The sequence below is a fragment of the Macrosteles quadrilineatus genome, unplaced genomic scaffold (assembly GCF_028750875.1).
Source record: "Macrosteles quadrilineatus isolate MER2022 unplaced genomic scaffold, UCM_ALF_1.0 Scaffold_9__3_contigs__length_116548681, whole genome shotgun sequence".
Lineage (NCBI taxonomy): Eukaryota > Metazoa > Arthropoda > Insecta > Hemiptera > Cicadellidae > Macrosteles > Macrosteles quadrilineatus.
This window is the reverse complement of record NW_026542602.1, coordinates 46,739,215-46,759,775: the sequence shown is the minus strand read 5'-3', so window position 1 is coordinate 46,759,775 and position 20,561 is coordinate 46,739,215. Positions and strand designations below refer to the sequence as shown.

General features: G+C 35.5%; 1 protein-coding gene and 1 non-coding gene across 2 annotated transcripts; both read right to left on the bottom strand.

Annotated features, from left to right (window-relative positions):
- Positions 1–5,699: 5,699 nt before the first annotated feature.
- LOC129004514 (uncharacterized) lies at positions 5,700–11,931 on the bottom strand. The gene is made up of 3 exons (XM_054433126.1): positions 11,772–11,931; positions 11,265–11,275; positions 5,700–6,752 (listed from the first exon to the last, which is right to left on the bottom strand). The coding sequence occupies exons 1-3, from the start codon at positions 11,804–11,806 to the stop codon at positions 6,238–6,240; spliced, it is 561 nt and encodes a 186-aa protein (XP_054289101.1). The 5' UTR covers positions 11,807–11,931; the 3' UTR covers positions 5,700–6,237.
- A 6,406-nt stretch (positions 11,932–18,337) lies between these two features.
- Positions 18,338–18,444, bottom strand: LOC129004525 (U6 spliceosomal RNA). The gene has a single exon (XR_008491728.1). It is a non-coding gene; the product is annotated as a U6 spliceosomal RNA (small nuclear RNA).
- Positions 18,445–20,561: the final 2,117 nt, after the last annotated feature.

The window sequence follows — 20,561 nt, the reverse complement described above, 5'->3', positions numbered from 1 at the left end:
AAACCTCTGTTACAATCACCCAATGCAGTTGTGATTTTTTACTTTACACTTTACACAACCGCCATTGAAGCGCAGTCAATGAGTGGAAACCTTTTTTGTAAGCTATTGGCGACGATCATTTCAGTGTCACAGCCCTATACAACACTGATTCATGGTCTTCTTCTTTCTGGTTGTCAAAACTCAAGAAACATTTTATACTCAAAGAATTTCTGGTTCCGATTTGGACGATGTCTAGTTATTTAATTTCATTTACGGTTACACTATTAGACTATATTATTGCACTTGCGATTAATTAAATCCGTTATGTAAGAAAAACGTTTTTAATCTCACTTGGTTGGGATTTGCTTTCAAAACGTGATTCGAAATAGTTGTGGTATTTGTAAACAACATTTGTAAACATGTCATTGACAGCTAGAAAAAATAATCTTGATCCGAACAGCTGTTCGTTATTTCATAGACGATTATGTGATAAAAATTGAACGAAATTTTGACAAAAATCGCACAAAACTGCATTTTTGAACGTCCGTAATTTTATTTACAAAGTAGTGAGGCTATATTTAAATCACTAAAGACACTCTCGCCAATCCAGTGAATACATTAAAATGACTTGAATCTTGATATGTACTCTGGTTTTCACGGAGAAGATTGCGTAAAATGCCATCTTGAGTGTTACAGACAAAGGGACAGACAGACAGACAGAAATTGAGATAAGGCTCGTTTCTGCTTCTTTAATGTATAAAACTTAAAAATAACCTAAAAGTATATAATTCTGAGCAATGTACAGACAAAACTCTAATTTTATTTATATAGATGTTCTTCTAGTGTATTAGTTAAGTTAAGTTATTCAGTACTAGCATAGACAAATAGAACAAATATCAGTCAGCTGTGCCGTGGTTAGCATAAGTTCTGGCATCCAACGCTAGGTTTGCCGTGTAGTTACGGCGCACACCGCTGCAGCATCTGCTGGTTGCATACGGCTCCTGCGCTCCTCGCCTGCAGCGGTGTGCGCCGTAACTACATGACACTCCTAGCGGTGGGCGCCGGAACCTTCCTTTGGCAGTCTATATTTGTTCTATTTGTCTATGGTACTAGGTACTGAATAACTTCAAGTACTAGGTGAATTTTACAGTTACGATCTGTAGTCTAGTATTGAGCTCTGTGGTTTAAAATTAATAAAAATCCCTCTGAGCAGAGAATAATATATAGTGCTTGTACGAGGGATTGTGGACTGATTTCCCTTGAAATCTCCAAGAATGCATATGGGTTTTGGACCAATTTCCCCTGAAAATCCCCAAAAATGCATAAGTATCAATTTCCTGGGGTGATGAGGGGGTTTTGGACCAGTTTCCCTTATTCTAGAATGATTCAAAGGGCTCGGTCGGCGATTTTTGTTTATTTCAAAATGCTTCAATTTAAGGTAGTAGCTATTTATAATATTTAGTGCAGTTGATTTATAGACATAGACATAGACATATTTTATTTGCACATAACATTCTTTACATGTGTTACATACAGAATAGGTGCATTGTCAGAGTTCGAATTGTCAGAATATAAAAAATAAAATAGTAATCAAGATGATAATATAAATTAACAAGATTGCATGATAAAACTATTCTAAACTAAAGGGGCATTGTGAAAATCTGCAATTAAATAAAAGGCTCTGTCAATTAAGAGTTCACCTATTTTATCTTTAAAATTATTTTCATTTAGCAATTTATAGTTTGCAGGCAGCACATTGTACAGCCTCAGCCCAGCATATAGTGGACTTTTTTCATAAAGGGTCAAATGGTGCCTTGGAAATCTAAAAATGTTTTCATTTCGAGTATTATATCTATGGTTGATTTGAATTGATTCTGGGAGGTCGTTTTTAGCTGAATGAATGTAGTTTAGTGATTCCAAGATGTACAGTCCTGTTAGGGTGTGGATTTTTAAATTTCGAAAAAGGTTTTTGCATGAACTACGTGGATGAGAGCTGGTCATAATACGGATAATGCGTTTTTGTAGCCTGAATATTGATTTGACTCCGGTAGCCTGACCCCATAAGATTATACCATACCTCAATACTGATTCTACATAAGCATGATAAACCATTTTCAGAGTTTCTTTAGGAACACAGTCCCTTAAGTGCAGAAATACAATTGACATGGATCTAAGTTTACTTTTTAATTGATTCAGATGTACATCCCATTTAAGTGATTCATCTATGTAAACACCTAGAAATTTATGAGACGTTGCCAATTTAAGGGATTCAATTTTATTACCATTGTTTCTGACAGAAAATTTTATTGTTTGCGTTTTTTCAAGATTAAGTTTTAATCCATTGTTCAAGAACCAACCTTCCATGTCATGAACCACATTTTCAAGAGAAGATAGCATTTCAGAAGTACTATTATTTTTTATCAAGGCTGTTGTATCATCTGCAAAAAGAATTAGTTCCTGATCAATAGCTTTAGGGAGGTCATTAATGTAAATTAGAAAGAATAGAGGACCTAAGATTGAACCTTGGGGCACACCTGCCGATAGGTTTTCCCATGGCGAATAGTACTTGATCTTATCCAGTGTTATTACAGTTCTTTGTTTTCTATTAGAAAGGTAAGAACTCAAAAGAGAGTGACAACTTCCCCTAATACCATAATCACTCAGCTTGAGCTGAAGGACTGAGTGATCAACACAGTCAAAAGCTTTGGACAGGTCACAGAAAACACCAGCTGTAGCCTGAGACCCGTCCAAAGCCTGGGTAACCTCATTTATAAACTGTGTTAGTGCAGAACCTGTGCTTAAATTTTTCCTGAATCCAAATTGTTTGTTATAAAATAGATGATTGCTTTCAAAATAACTAACCAATCTCAAATTTATGACCTTCTCAAATATTTTAGAAAAATTACTCAATACAGAAATTGGACGGTAATTGTTAATATCCGATTTTAGGCCCTTTTTAAATATTGGTGAAATTTGGGAAAGTTTTAGTTTATCCGGAAAAATTCCATGTATTAAACACTGGTTAATAATTTGAGATAAAGGTTCAGCAATGATATTAACAGTGGCTTTTATCAATTTAATTGGAATCTCATCCCAGCCAACGGATGATTTGTTTTTTAGTGACAAAACAATCTTTTTGACTTCCTCCACATTAGTTAGCCTGAGGCTGCACAATGATATCCCATTATCATTACAGATATGTTTCACTGAAGCATGGACTCCATTAACAGTAGCCTTTTGAACATTTAAGTTACTTACTGTATTCGAAAAAAAATTGTTAAAAACTTTAGCAATAGTTCCAGGATTACCAAGCTCATAACCATTTGTATCTTTCAAAACTATTCTTTCTTTTGGTTTTTGGTTTGTATTGCCAAGCTCTTGATTTACAATTTGCCAAGCTGCCTTAGTTTTGTTTTCTGATGTTTTTATAAAATTGCTATTCGCTAGTAATTTTGCTTTTTTAACAACTTTGTTAAATATGTTTTTATAATGCTTAACATATGTAATAAACTGTTGGTCATTACTGAGCTTGGCTTGCATGTGCAATTGTCGTTTTGTTTTACTTGAAATTTTTATACCTTGAGTAATCCAGTTTACAGAGAAAGACTTGGTTTTAGAATTATTACTATTATTTTTAAGAAACTTTGGAGGAAATATAGAATTAAAAGTCAAAAGAAAATCACTTAAAAAGTTACTAAAGTTTTCATTTGGGTTCAGGACTGGATCAAATGTAAAATTAATATTTTGGTTTAAATATGTACAAAATTCATCAATTTTTCTATTTGAAATTATTCTTTTGGTATAGGAACTTGTATAACTTGTTGGCTTTGTTGGTAACTTGTTTTGGTATTATTCTTGTTGTTTATAATGGAAAGGTACTCGCAAACAAAATTTATAGACCATAAAACATGGAGCAGATAAACAACTATGTACATTATACAGTTTGTCGAGGAAAGTGGTAGCGGTAAACAGTTTTATAGGCCTATTTCTTCTCTATAAATCTGTTTACAAACTCACAATGAAAACCTTGGCTTACTTTCATTGATAGAATTAGAACCGCCAAATCAACAATTTTAATCGTTTAATTCAATTTATGTGTGTGAAAGCAAAGACTTTTGGATATCAAGTAGACATACTATCTATATGGAATAGCCAATGTTTTACCATTTTATATTAAACATACTCCCGTAGTAGATTTGTCATTCTTATGGATTAGTTAAATAAAATGTTAATGTTAGTTTCGTTTAACGACTCTAAGGGCATATTTTTAGCGAATTTCCCATATAGGGAATAAGCTATTACCGTATCTCTCATGGTAATACCTAGACCCGAGACCGATTAACTTTTTTGTTTTGAGGTCCCCAAGGCCAAAAACACCCTCCGGTCAAATATATGTCTGTTAGCGCGATAACTGATGATCCGATTTTGATGAAAAAATATGGTACAAATGTATAAACCTACGTTTATTCAAACGAGTTCGCGAACCAGCATGATCGGACTATGGGAACAGGGGTTTATGGGGTGAAAATTGATTTTCCCATTTACAGTACTCTAAAAACAAAAAATGTCAGAATTTCTTTCAAAAACATTTTGTAAAGCTCAAAAAAGAGATAATATGGTATATTGGAGCGTTGTTGTATGCCAACCGGTTACGAAGATAATTTAAAATTCCCATGTTATTCTTATGGAGAATAAAATAATCTATTGTAGTTTTCTTGTGTATGGATATGTTCATCAAATTTGGCCATTTTGTTCATTACAAACTAAACTATCAACATTTCAATAAAAATAAAAACTCAATACCTTCCCTGTGGCAGCAAACCTAAGTACTATACTCATAAAAACTAATGTTATTTAAATAGGAAATAAATCTGACAATTTTAAGGGAATATTTTAGTAGAAATCCAGCCAGGTAAATGGAAATCCACTTAGTCTGCAGGTTTGCTGCGGTTAGAAGAATTTTCTTATCATTTCAGTTATTGAATGCTTATTTTTCTGAAGACAAATTAATTTAAGTAGAAAAACGCATGTAAGTTGGAACGTTGACTGACTAATACAAATTAACCACTTTAAAAAAATTTAAATTTGTTAAAGCAAACAAGCTAATTGACGCTTATAAAACTGAAATAAAAAGGATCAAATATAAAAAAATATAGATATAGAGTAGACAAATTACCTGTCGTGGTGAAATAATAAATAACTGTTGGTACGTCTGGTTGTACTATAATATTTATACAAAATGTAATCACGGTTATTTATCGTTATGTGTATTCCTCTGAATTTTACATTTACAATTATAAAACACCATAACTCTTGTAAATTCATGATTGGTTAGACTATTTACTTTCAAAATATAAAACCAATATTATAACTTAAAATGGATAGACACACCCATTAAAAAATATAAAAGACGAACAAGTAGTAAAATCTGGGCAGTTAAAATATCTTGAAAGATAATATTTTGCATGTACTGTACAGTGTGCGTGTGGTAAGTGATAAAGAATCTTAAGTAGAGGTGATTTACTTAATAACTGTAATTTCGTAGGTGCTGTTACACGGAAGTAATAAAAGACTTACAACACTTAACCTGTAAATTTACAAGATGATAAGTATATATAAAATATATCACAATATCGATCAATATCTCCCAGCCATAATCAGACCCAATTGGATCTTACTATTGAATTCATAACACCAGTGAAAAGACAAGTATATTTTGTAGAGTTTGAATTCATCTTTCATTACATTTGTACAATTTACTTGTAGTATTAATGAACATAAGCCCAGAACTTTTCTTACAAATTTAATGGAACAGCAAAACAGGCTATTCTAGAAATAGGAACTTGATGTAAAGAGGTGTTTCTTGCGTAAAAAATAAATCACGCTTTGCCGATTTAACTTCAAAACAAAGTTTGGAAACAAGTCAGTAGTAAACAGGATGTCTCTGTAAACGTCGAATACACAACAGACAAGTAGAAACAAACACACAAGGTCCAATTGCAAATAGCTCTACTTCTTCACGTTGAAACATGTTAACTTGCTACTATTTGTTTAAGATATATTGCAAGGTGGTGTAAAAAAATCAGGCACATAACTGCCTTACTGACTGCCAAAGTATATGAAATGTATCGGAAGAGTCCTTAGTTGAAGAACCTGCAAGTACACTTTTTGATGGATGGTTTCTAAGATATTGGAGTAACTGTATAATATAACTAGGACTTGGTAAGAATTAATTCAGATAACTCAATAGTATATTTTTTAAGAATCAAAATCGGAAGTACTTTCTTCGTACAAAGTTTTGGCGGGCGGAAGTATAGAACGAGAGGGCGGGAAGGTGTACGAAGATACTCTGCGAGATGGTTGACGGTTGAGTGGTGCTCGGAGAGACTGAGAAGTATGGACTGATGTCAAATCTTTGCCTCCAGGAATTACCCATTCTTCCTCAGCTGAACTCACACAGTCTAAAATCTCCCTTTTAACTTTTATTTGGTATGAACGTGGCAATTTGTGTACAGTTTGTGAGATACTGGCAAAAAATAAATCCAGCTCGTCAAAGTTTTTTTTGTGCTCCCTCTGCGTTTCCTTTTCCTCCATGAATTGGATAACATTTCCTGCACCTCTGGCTTTAACTCTCCTTCTCTTCCGCTTAAAACTTGGGCCGGGTTCCGCTGAAGGTTCGGTATGGATATCTTGTTCTTCATAGTCACCATCGTGTTCTCCATCCTCATTTTCTAATGTTTTGTCGCGACTTTTTTCAGATGGAGAAGGGATGTGTAATGGTTGGCTCTACTGACTATTGTCATTTTAGTTTATTATCATGTGTTAATTGTTTTTGTTTACTTGGAGTTGATTGATACTAATAAAATACTTTTACCTAGATTATTCTATCATGATCAATTCTGATTTAATGGGTTTAATACATGGCGCAGTCGGTATTTGCATAGTTTGGGAATTAATATACTGACACTGAAATTTAACTTTTTTACCTATACAAACATATCAACAACTTTTGTGGTATCTACCATTATCAAAAAAGTTTATCATGGCTCATACACAAGTAAGGATGCCTGAACCTTTTTCCTTCCAACCAGCGGAATGGTCACCATGGAAAAAACGTTTCGAAAGATTTAGAACAATTAGTGATTTGGATCAATTATCTGAAGAAAAACAAGTGAGTACACTCATATATGCAATGGGCCCAAAATCAGAAGAAATATTCTCATCCTTCAAAATGACCAACGAAGAAACAAAGTATAAAACAGCCATGGACAAATTTGATGGGCACTTCAATCCAAAGAAGAATATTATTTATGAAAGAGCCAAATTTCTACGTAGAAAACAAGGACTAACAGAAACTGCAGAAGATTTTGTGACAGATTTATATTCTCTTGCTCGTACCTGTGAATGGGGAACGCTTGAAGATGAAATGTTATTAATGGTCATTATTATTGGTATGCGTGATCAAGATTTGAGTGATAAACTACAATTAGAAAATAAAGTTACATTGGAATCTGCAATAACTTCACTTCGCAAATCAGAAGAATTGAAACGACAAAAAGAAGAATTGACCCTCCCATCAATCGAAGCTGTAAATAAAAATCAACGTGCTAGATATGATAATGCAATACATTCATCCAAAAGAGAAAATAGGGATCAAGGGAGATTAACGTATTCAAGCTCAAATGTCAAGAGCTATCCCAACTCTGTATTTGGTGTGGTTCAACCCCTTCTCATCGAAGAGGTCTGTGTCCAGCAAAAGATCGCAAATGTTCTAGGTGCAAGCGAAATGGCCACTTTTCACACTGTTGTCTTCAAAACAATGTTCGAGAAATAGACTTGGATCGTTCAGATGACTTTACCCAAATCGCTAATGAACCAGACCCATCGAAAAAATTCATTGGGTGTGTGTATTATAGTAAAACAAAAAATGATCCCTGGACAATAAATGTAAGACTTAATGAAGACACTGTCAAGTTCAAAATCGACACAGGAGCTGACGTGACAGTAATACCATCCAACATAAAGCTAAGCAAAAAAATTTCAGTCCAGCCTACCCAGAGAACTTTAAGTGCGGCTGGAGGATCGCCTCTTTCTGTTCTTGGCACAATCACTGCAAAACTCTCTTACAAAGGACAATCGTGTATGGAAAAAATGTATGTGGCTGACAAATGCACAACACCACTACTTGGCAAACCAGCAATAGAAAAACTAAAAATAATACCGGTTATTCGTGAGGTATCGAAAACTAATTTCAACAAATCTGCTAATGATTGGATCAAAAACTTTCCTGACCTTTTCAGTGGTCTAGGAAAAATGAAGGGGAGCTACGAAATTGAACTTAAAAATGATGCAAAACCTTATGCGATATCAGTTCCTCGACGGATTCCAGTACCTCTTTGGGAAAAAACAAAGAAGGAGATTGAAAATATGGTGAATATGGACGTTATAACACCCGTTGATCACGCTACTTCTTGGTGCGCACCTATGGTCGTGGTGCCTAAGAAAGATAGAACTCAGGTTCGAATATGTGTGGACCTTACTATGCTTAATAAGAATGTGTTTCGACAAACTCATCCTATTTGGGGCATTGATTATACGATGGCTCGAATAAAAGATGCCAAAGTCTTTTCCAAACTGGATGCCAACCATGGGTTTTGGCAAATAGCTCTTGCAGAAGAATCTCAAGATCTCACCACGTTTTTAACTCCTTGGGGCCGATACAAATTCAAAGTTCTTCCATTTGGTATCACAAGTGCTCCCGAGTATTTCCAGAAACGAATTCAAGAAACCTTAGGATCTCAACGAAACTGTTTAGCTCACATCGATGACATACTTGTATGGGGTTCCAGTCAAGAGGAACATGACTTGATCTTAAATGAAGTTTTAAAGAAACTCAGAAATGCTGGAATTACATTGAATAAAGACAAATGTGTATTTTCTCAGCCAGAAGTACAATTCTTAGGACATCACCTTTCATCCCGAGGGGTTCAAATCAGCCATGAAAGAGTCAAAGCCATTCTTGAGATGAAACCTCCATCTGATATAAAAGAAGTACAACGCTTCTTAGGAATGATTAATTTTTGTGGTAAATACATACCAAATCGATCAGAAATACTAAAACCAATCCATGATCTACTTAAAGAGAAAAATGAATGGTTTTGGGGAGAACAACAACAGCATGCGTTTGAAAGTATAAAAAAACTTCTGACCTCAGCACCCCAACTAGCATTTTACGACCCTCGCTTACCAACTCTTGTGTCAGCAGACGCTTCTTCTTATGGTCTCGGCGGATTGCTTCTTCAGAAACATCATGATGGTAAATTCAGACCTGTTTCTTACATTTCAAGGTCACTTACAGAAGCTGAAAAATCATATTCAAATATTGAACGTGAAGCCCTGGCAATCACATGGGCTTGTGACAAGCTCAGAGACTATATAATTGGTCGAGAGATTGTAATTGAAACGGATCACAAGCCACTTGTAAAAATCTTATCATCTAAGAATTTGGATGACATTACACCTCGCTTACAGCGAATGAGGCTTCGCATGATGAGATACTCATATTCAGTGACATATACGCCTGGAAAACACCTTGCACCAGCAGACTGTCTTTCAAGATGCCCCATTCCAAGCAAGGAAACATATGACATGGAAGAAGAAATTGAAGCTTTTGTTCAAAATGTGGTTGAAAACATACCTACGACTGATGAAAACATAAACAGGTTACGGGAAGCTCAGCAAGCAGATCCCATCTTCAGAAAGATTGCAGTATACTGTCATACTGGATGGCCAGAAAAATCACAACTTCCATCTCAACTAGTCCCCTACTTCTCGGTTAAAGATGAGATATCACTGATGGACAACTTACTTTTACGCAATTCTAGAATAATAGTACCATCAAGTCTTTGTCAAGAAATGCTTCATAGAATACACGTCGGTCATCTAGGAGCCACCAAATGTCGAGAAAAGGCTAGATTCAGTTTATGGTGGCCAGGAATGGCATCAGATATAAATATGATGGTAGCTTCATGCCCAACATGCATTAAACACAGAGAAAATCGAAATGAGCCGCTCATTCCTTCCGAGTTTCCAAAACGTCCATGGGAAAAGGCAGCAATGGATTTGTTCAAGCTTAATGGCAAATGGTTCATTGTTATAACAGATCAGTTCTCGAGATATTTTGAGATTGCAACTCTACAATCGCTCACTGCATCTGAAGTTATTGAGAAATGCAAGTCAACGTTTTCTCGCCACGGTATTCCTGAAGTTTTATACTCAGATAGTGGAACGCAGTTTGGCATCACTAGTGCAGAATTCAGAAAATTTGCCAAAGAGTACAACTTTTTATGCAAAACAAGCAGTCCTCAGTTTCATCAGAGCAATGGCTCAGCCGAAGCAGCTGTAAAAATTGCAAAAGCTGTTCTAAAGAAGAACAAAGGAGATCCATATTTAGCTTTGTTGTCTTACAGGAACTCTCCACTAGCCAACGGTTACAGTCCAGCACAGTTATTATACGGACGCAGACTACGGGACAATTTGCCTACCTTACCATGTCATCTGGAGAACAAGCCAGACTTCAGTCATCTCCGAGAGAAGGAGAATCATTATAGACAAAATTACAAACGAAATTACGATCGACGACATGGTGCTCGACCCTTATCAGATATGAACCCAGGAACCAAAGTTTGGATATCTGATTTGAAACGTGAAGGAAAAGTCGTAGAAAAGTTAAACTCACCACGATCTTATAAAGTACTGACGGACAAAGGAACCATAGTTCGAAGAAACCGGTTTCACTTACAACCAATGCCAAACATTCAAAAGGAAAGTTACCACAACCATCAAGCATCAACAAATAGTCAGAAGGATCATTGCCACAACCATCAACCATCAACAAGTAGTCAGAAGGATCATCGATCTGAGGAAGACAACGGTATGTGCTTAACAAACTTTTCAACAGATAACCGTAACAGTCAACCATTAACAAGAGGTCCGATGGATCATCATGAAGACATGCCAAACTTTTCAACGGTTCCTCCAAACACCTCTGGAATGTCTTCTGCTAACATAACAACCCGATCAAGACGACTTATAAAACCTCCCCAGAAACTCAACCTTTAAAGAGGGAGATGTAATGGTTGGCTCTACTGACTATTGTCATTTTAGTTTATTATCATGTGTTAATTGTTTTTGTTTACTTGGAGTTGATTGATACTAATAAAATACTTTTACCTAGATTATTCTATCATGATCAATTCTGATTTAATGGGTTTAATACAGGATGTTTGTGTCGGTTCTGCAAAAAAACATATTAAATTCACAACTTGGTCACAAATATAACCAACTCATGATAATAAGTAAAGAGTGATTTGGTGGCTCAGTCGGTAGTGTCACGGACTTCGGACCTAAGGCAGCAACGTCGTGGGTTCGGATCCTGGTCCCTGCCGAAAACATTTTATCAGTACAGATCACCTTTGTACTGTACCGGCTCACTCCTTGCTTTTCTGTATACGATCCACACATGGGCAGTTAGTCTATGTGGATGGGCAAATGCAAGGTTAAAAGAGACTGCCAACCTCTTAAAAAAAGTAACTGGTATAAATTTAACTTAAGCTAAAACACAGAATATAATGAGCAGTTTATGTATGATGTATAATTTAGATCATTTTTAGTAAATGAGACTGTAGGAGTAAATAGTAGTTACAATCATAGTGTCTTTAATTTACTTTTTATATTTTAAAGACCATTGCATCAATTTTATTTGTATGGCCTGGCCCTGGCCATATACTTACTCTCCATGCCCCATTGTAGGGAGCAGAAACTCCATTCCCGTTCATACTTCCATGGAAAGTGATTTTTTTCCCTTTGGCCACGTTTTGTTTTTCTTCTGTATAAAGCTTGACGATGGGAATCTCTCAACTTCCTCCAATCTGACTTTACAATTTCTTCTGAAACAAAATTACCAGATTTCCAGCCTCCTCCACAGATACATATAAAACAATAAGCTACAGCTACAATAACTACAATAATATCAAATATAAAGTTTACAAACAGTCAGCTGATCATATGATAATTTTAACATTCAAAGTACAGTTGAGACAGTAGTTAGCAGATTCAAATTGATGGCAAAACTATGTAGCCACATACTCAATCTTGTATATTGACTGAAACACCAGCAAAACCATGTACAAACGCACCCTTTCCGGAAACAAATGACGGACTACGTGACTGTGACTACGACCTACGACCACAAGCAGCGGCTACACTTACCCGATTCGGTCCGGTCCTCCAAAATGCGGAACAATGCTTCCCATGTTTTTAAATGGAGGCGGCTACACTTACCCGATTCGGTCCGGTCCGGTCAGGTTCGGCGCGGAACAATCGTCCAGGGAGCATTCATCCGCATTTGGCGGAAGCATTCGGGGCGGACCGGACCGAATCGGACAAGTGTAGCCACCTACTCCCGAAATTCGGATGAGGATCGGGTGGTTCCGTGAGCACTCGGCTACGAAAGTGATGAATTAAATTAGGAAATAGTTATTTGTAGGACATAGGCCTAAGAATTTAGGCAATTATGTTCATATATTGACTCGATCATGGAAGACGATAATCATGTCTACACGACCGCGGAAAATAGTCTGAATTTTGTCGCAATATTGGGAGACGATTACAGTGTCTACACGGCCGCGAGGGATTATAGAAAGTTTACCGCGATTGCATGCAAATAAAACCACAATTTTTTTAATTTTTCATTTTTTTGGCACCCCCCAAAAAAGCCAAGTGCCTCGCGCCCTAGGCACGTGCCTACCGTGCCTATTCGGTTAATCGGTCCTGACTAAACACTTTCTGTATTGCTGTACTTGTGCCAGTTGTGCCCCGTGCTCGTGTGTGTCCTCCAAAATATCGTACAAGTGTAGCTACCTCTTCCGGCCGGACCGAAACGATTCGTACAAGTGTAGCCACCCCTCACAAATTCGGGCCGGACCGAAACAAACCGGACCGGACCGAATCGGGCAAGTGTAGCCGCTGCTTAGCTATGTTCTATGCCTACGACCAGTCACACCGTGTTTTGACGGATTTCCTGTTTAGGCGGGTTGAGGGGGTACATTCCGGACAGGAGGGGGGAACGTCTGCGGTGAATGCCCTCGGACGGAGCTATTTCGTTATTTCCGATTTTCGTCGCGTCTGCGAGCCGACAGACGCGATACGCGCTGTGTGTTGATCCATTTAATTAGTACGTCGATAATTTCTTCTGCACCCAGACGTCCGTCTGTGGATGGATGGATGCCCGGTGTGTATTTTCGGCTCAGCGAACGCAAAACAAACAACTGCTACTCCTCGACTCCAGCGTTCAAGATAAATCGGAGTAATTTTTTACCGACACATAAAAGTATAAAACGTAGGTATTGGAAATCACTTGAAAAATTTATGTAAAGCTAACTGGATTCTCAATAAATAAAAAGTTATGCTAGAAAGGTGTGTCGAACGGTCGCCTTGGCGGCTTATGCATATTGTCAGAACATAATAATGGTACAAAGAAATTAGTCAGTTCACAGTCAAACAACAACAAGCCGAGGAAGCTGTAAAATAAAATTACGATTGCTTAGAAATGGATTCCGGTATCTGACCATTATCAATGAATACAATTGCTATTATACAGGTGTTATTTTTAAAAAATAATGGGGAACAGATATTTCATACGTTAGAAGAACCTGGGGACCGAGCAAGGCTTGGTTGTGGTTAATTGGGTTTAATAGTTATAACAACACACATTTTATAATAATCATTTTATTATGTTAATATGATTTAAACAAAATCATATTAGTTTCAAAATGGCTTGTGACAATGATTTTTTGCTATTACTTATAAAACAAATTGAAATTCTGTATGTCTTTTCAACCAAAAAGCTAGCTTTTAAAACTAAAAAGCTGGGATTTAGCATACGGTAATAGTTTTATGCCAATAAACCCCCCATATGTAGGCCTAATAAGTTTACTTGTAATACCTCAGTACTTCAGTGATTAAGTTTTGGTGGAAGAGGCTAAGTAAAATAATCATTATTTGATCGGAACTACTTTCCCCTATATCGAGTAATCTTCAGTTTAATCTTTGCTCAATAGTTTCATCTGATGTCTTTCCTTTTGTACTGTATTCTGTAGTTTGCTAGTATATTGTTGATGGCTCGTTATAGCACATGTGCCAAGTATTTTGTTAACTTTTCCTTCTATTTACATAATTACTGAGCAACCCATAAGGCCAATGTTATATATATTTTTTTAATTTCAAATGAGTTGTATAGATAAATACAAATTTTCCTGTAGTAGTGGCAGTCACCAATTACGTTTTTAGGGTTTTAAGCCCCTAATTCCAAAATTTAGTCAAAATCGTTCCGCTGGATTTCGAGAATTAAATTACAGCATTGACTATTACAGACAAACAGACAGGCATACCTCGTGTTAGCGTATTAGATAGATAGAATATAGGATTATTATATTATGAGATATATATATTATGATATATATATATCTCAAATGTAATACTTTTCATCTTTAGTATAAACGAGGGTGTCCGTGCTCAAATTGCGCATTTAGGGGTTAAAACTCAACTGCCATTCATAAAGACTAATGTAATCCCGTACCCTATTGCTTTCTCAATAGGCCTAATTATTTCGAAACTGCAATTGTTAAAATTCATGAAAAAATCATATAAATAATAGATTTGTAAGACAGTTATTATTCATCAGTTATCATGGACAACTCTAAGCCTAGTGATGAAAAACATACCAAGTATGTCGATTGTATATTGATCCTGTATAAATAGTGATTTAACTATCTCAATGATGAATAAAAAGAGCATGCTTGAAATCAATTTTTATTAACTTTTACGTCCCCTGTTTACAATCCGACTGTGGTTGAAAATCAACTGCTTGGTTACATTTCAAATTTAAAACAATTATAAATTAAGTTCGACAGTGGCCTTGAATGCTAGGGGGCGAAGCCCTAAACATTCGCTTTTCACTCATCTATCCCTGCGCTACATCATAAGCTTTCAAATGACACCACAATCGTAAAAATCGGTTAAGTAGGACGGGCGAAAAAGGGGTATGGGAAACCCTTTTGTATAAAATAATGCAAGTGAATATTGAAAAACTATTTATAAATAAATTCTATGTTTTATAGCCCAAAAAGAGTTTTAAAATTTGTTTGTGGAATTATGTATTTTCCATAGGAAATTTTACCACTTTGCCCCTGAAAACATTTTCTGCTTGCGGCCTTGGATGCAATTTTCGGCTTGCTACTCAAGACTTGTTAAATTCGCCGATCGCGAGTTTGCAACCTTTTCAAGTGATTGTGATGATAACCAGTCCCTAAGTAGAGCAGCCGCACGCAAGGGCGTGTGCCTACCTTGTGACCTATATACAAATGTCAGCCCTTCCCTACCCTTCCCTTGACTACCCCAACGATGGTAATCAGCACATTCTACCCTTTCACCTACTTTCTCAAACAGGGCCGAGATTGCACTTCATTGTGAAGGGTTGAGGAGAGTTTGTCATCGGTTTGTTGATGTAGCCCGAAAATATGTAACGTTCAGCGACACTTGGGGCACAGACATCAAACATGTAGGTCGTGTCGCTGACAAAATCAATTAATATTTTTCTTTTTTTTACAGATATCATCGTATTTGTAAGATATTAGCAAATATCCTCCTATAGGTAAGAATATTGTCGTTGTTAGGCATAGACCCGGGACCGATTTACATTTTTCATTTTGGTGTCCCTAGAGGCCAAACAATTTTTAGCACGATAACTTAGGTAAAAATCATCAGATGATGAAATTTAATACAAACGAGTTTGCGAACTACCATGATTGGACTTTGGAAATGGGGTGAAAATTTTTCTCATGGTTGACACTCAAAACATACGATTTCCCAATTTTTTCTAAATAATTTTGTAGAGCGGGAAAGTGTGTTATTATATTTTTTTTCGTGTCATAAAGTTTTCAAGTAAAACTTTACTTACTTTCTTACTTACTGCCATGGCCATTTTTACCCCAGATGGTACTTGGCCTCAGCAATACATTGCCTCCATCTATCTCTGTCCTCGGCATCTTCCGGAATTCCCAAGGGCCTCATATCTTGCTGGACCTGATCCCACCATCTACTTCTTGGTCCCCCTGGGTGTTATTCCTTCCACCTTTCCTTTCAAGATGTTTTTCAGGTTCTTTTCTTCTCTTCTTAGTACGTGTCCATCTAAGTATCTTGTCCCTTCTCCTACTATGTCCGCTTCTTTACACAAATCTCTTTAATTTCTGGTTATGCCTTATCCTCCATCGCCGCTGTCTTGTGTTGGACCAAAACATTTTGTTGACACCTTAATTTCAAATTACTATTATTTTCCTTTCTTTTGTTTTGTTGAGTATCATGATTCTGAGCCATATAAAAGTTACTGGTCGGATTATGGTTTTATATTAACGTAGCTTTGATGAAAGGGGTAATATTTTAAATTCATTAATTTGTTGCAGCCGTGAAATATTTTATTTGCTAAATTCAGCCTATTCTGTATTTCTAATTCTTCTCTGTTTTGTCCTGTCAGTATTGTACCCAGATATGTAAAGGCATTCCAACTTGCAGACAATCCTCTTTCCTAAGGTCTTCTTGCTTATCATTTAGTCTTAGAATCATTAATTTCAAGTCCTGCTTTTTCACCATTTGAAACTATTATTATAGTTAGGTCTATCAAATATTGTTTCTTTTAACCTGCTTATGAAGTAAAGTTCAACCGTTTATTTGAGGTTAACGCGGATGATATTTATTTTATCAGAAAGTTATACAGGTAGGCATACTCTTACTGTTACAGAGTAATTTTCCGCACCAATAGCGGAAAATTAGATTTTACAGGCTCGAGATCGTATAATCGAATACAGTTTGCAGAACCGATATTCGAATGCGATTTTTACTGCGACCAAAGTTAAAAGTTTCTTACACTATGAAAAAATATAGTTCATCATACGAGCAAAAAGTGTCTTTTCGATCCACGCTCATTTTCAAAACTTGAGCTCAAAAAGTCGCTCAAGGCCCTAGTGACGTAATATATTATTTAGTATCAAGAGCTTTTAAAGATTATATAATAATATGCTACTTCTTTGCCTGCGATACCTCCTGGTCACTATTAGGGATCAATAATAACAAATGTTTTCAGTTTAGCACTGAAACATTTAAACTACAATATAAATACAGTACTATAGATTAAACATACTCCCTTAGGGAGTATGTTTAATCTATGACAGTACCTATTGTATAACATTTTTAGGAAACATAGTGCTCGCCTTAAAACCGGAAGGTTGCTATTCGATTCAATGCAGGGCTGGTTCTATTTTCAGAAGTAAATTAATCGTTGGTCTGTTGATTATTGATTCTAACTAAGCAAAGATCCATATGTGTTTCCATTACCGTAGTACTCATGGTAAGACTTGGAGCTGGGACCAATTTACTTTTTCGTTTTGAGGTCCCCAGAGGCCAAAAACACCCTTCGTTCAAATTCATGTATGTGTCCGTTAGCGCGATAGAGCAAAACATGAACCGATTGTGATGAAATTTGGTCGAAACGTGTAAACCTACGCTTATTCGAACGAGTTCGCGACCAGCATGATCTGACTATGGGAACGGGGGTTTTATGAGGTAAAAATTGGGTTTTCCCACTATCGACAAAAAAAATACATTTCACAATTTCTTTCCAGACCATTTTGCAGAGCTTAATAAAATAAATAATTTTGTATATTGAAGCGTTGTTGTATGCCTAACGGCATTGACTTAAATTTAACCAATGTTAACGGTTACGGAGATAATGAAAAAAACCGTTCAATTTAAAATTCCCATGTTATTCTTATGGAGAATAAATAAACTGTTCCGTGTAGCAGCAAAACTAGGTACTCATTAAAATTAATGTTATTTAAATAGAAAATAAATCAGACAATTTTCAGGGTATATTTTAGTAGAAAGCCAGCAAGATAAATAGAAATTCGCTTAGTCTGCAGGTTTGCTGCGGCGGGAATATTGTTTGTATTGAATTCACATTTAGCCACCGGTTGATAAATGTTTTAAATTTAATTTTCATACTCTTAAACTAAAACTGCTTGAAAAGGAAAACATTCTAAATTAAAAGTTTACATAGAATAATCGATCAATAAGTTAATTTCACATTTTAAAAATATACTTTCTTTTAAAATTTGAGCCCATTAATCCGTCCTGATTCTAAAAACAGCACCAAGCTATGAATAATGATTAAAAATCTATTAAATCCTAAAAAAGTATGTAGTGTGTTTTACTGTAATTTAACTTTTATGCATGGAAATTTTTCTCAAAAAATGTGGAACGCTTCACGATTTTGCGTGTCATCCTTGCGCAGGGGCCATGCTAATCTTCTCTGTATCGTTCCAATTTTAGTATATGTACTGCCGAAGCAAGTACGAAGAATGGTAAGAACAGTCGAGTATATATGCGAAGACGCCAAACCATTTTTCTGTCGTCTGACGCCTACTTTTAACAGACCGTATAAGTAATGTTTACTATGTAAATTAGTTTTGAGTTGTGTTTAATAGTACACAATAAGTACCTCTACATTATAAAAGGGTTTAAAAGTAAAGTTAACCTGTTCAAAATATTACTTTTACTACTTAAAATACCGTAGTTCTCGCGTAAGTTCACCAGAAAGTACTGCTAGCGCTCCTAACGGCGCTAAGCAGTACTACGCCGAAACTCGCAACTGTACAGAACGTTGTTAAGGGCGCGCTTTACCCCTGACGCGCAACCGAATGCAAGGGTTTGCAAGATTTCTGTTTTCACCTGCTACATTGAAGGTAGAATCAAAGTTAAGGTCTCATATTAAAGAGGATGAAATTTTCTATAGTTCTTTGTTTCTATATTTCAATTATTTTAAATACACACCTTATAAACTTGAGTTGTAATACAAGAAAAAAGGGTATTTTCAACTAGCCTTAACTTATAAAAAAAAAACGTTTTTTGAACATTTAAAAAACGCAGAACTATAGATTGGTCTATAAGTCGTTTAGAGTGCGTATCTATCATTATTTGTTAATTCTAAAACAGAAATCTTGGAAACGTCTGCAAGCGCTTCTCGCAGCGCTGTCCAATGGTGAAACATAGACAGCTACTGAATCCCGAGCTATAGCTACTGATATACTAATAGCTACTGAAGCCCGAGCTATAGCTACTGATATACTTATTGTAATATTTCATTTCATTTCATTCATTATTTAGTATTAATTTTTTTTATGTTAACTTCTATTCATACACCTAATAATCACTCCTCAGAAAGACTGTCATAATATTCATTTTCCTAATTTATATCATTTCATTAATATGTTCAATTAATCATTAATAATATTCATTCCATAGCCTATATTTTTTTTTTACAACGCCCACAACCTAATTATTTATTAAATATGTAAGAGAATTGCAATACATCAAAATTTCTTATAATATCATTTCAAAATTAGTCCTTAAGGAATCAAAATTTAAGAAGCAGTGAAAGTGATCCCATGTGTTCAACAATCAGTGATGTGAACATTGGAATTGAGAGAGAAGGAAGCCATTGGAGAAGTTGAAATTGTTAGAAGAAGGAATCAAAATTTTACCTAAGTTAAATCAAATTCATTTATCAAGAAGACCAGTTTCAAGTTATATCATATAGTAGCCTAAACCTCAAGAGGACTCAACTCAATCATTATCTTCAAAATTAAGTATAAACTTTTCTTTAAACTCTTTTAAATTTTGTGCTAATTGGACTTACCTTTTGGACAACACCAAAATTAGATTTTTCATTGTTGGGATTTATAAGTTTAACACATTAATTAGGCCTATTTGGACACTATTAAATTTTAATTCTTAGCATTCAAGCCAGCACGACACCCCACCCTGAGATAAATCACATCTAAATTCTTTGAACCTTCAAGTTATTATTCAAATTTATCTTTTATTTCAATTTAATTTCAACCCCATACACCATTGTCAATCCTTTCATTGTAACGTCAAGCCTTTTTTCATTGCATGTTAATTGTTCATCTGTTTAAATAAAACACCTTTTGTAATCCATATCTTTGTTAAATTATTAACTTTAAACATTTATAGAATAGGCCTAGCCTAAATGAATATTTTAAGGTAAGTTTACATTATAGCTACTGAAGCCCGAGCTACGATTTCCGAGCTGAGGTAAAGCGCACCCTTAATGGAGGTAGACGGTTTTTTTAAACAATTGTTTTCCACAAATCGCATTTAATTGTACTGAGATGAATTAAATAATAATACTAAAAACTACTTATTAATAAAATATCAGTATTTTGTGGTGGTACCGTGAATGTTTATTTATCAAAACATCAGCTTTAACTAAAATATCATTATAGTTTACATGCGAGAGCTCGCCCCGTGGTCGAAAACTCGACCAAAAGTATGTATTGTGCAAACCTCTCTATTTTAATTCCACGCTGTAAATAAAACATTTGATTGTAATTTCTTCCATTTCTTTTGATTTCGTTTATATTTTGTTGCTATTTCGTCACCAAGATGGC

Bases quoted from the DNA above. Each gene is read 5' to 3' on its own strand.
- LOC129004514 (XM_054433126.1), bottom strand. From the start codon at position 11,806: ATGGAGTTTCTGCTCCCTACAATGGGGCATGGAGA.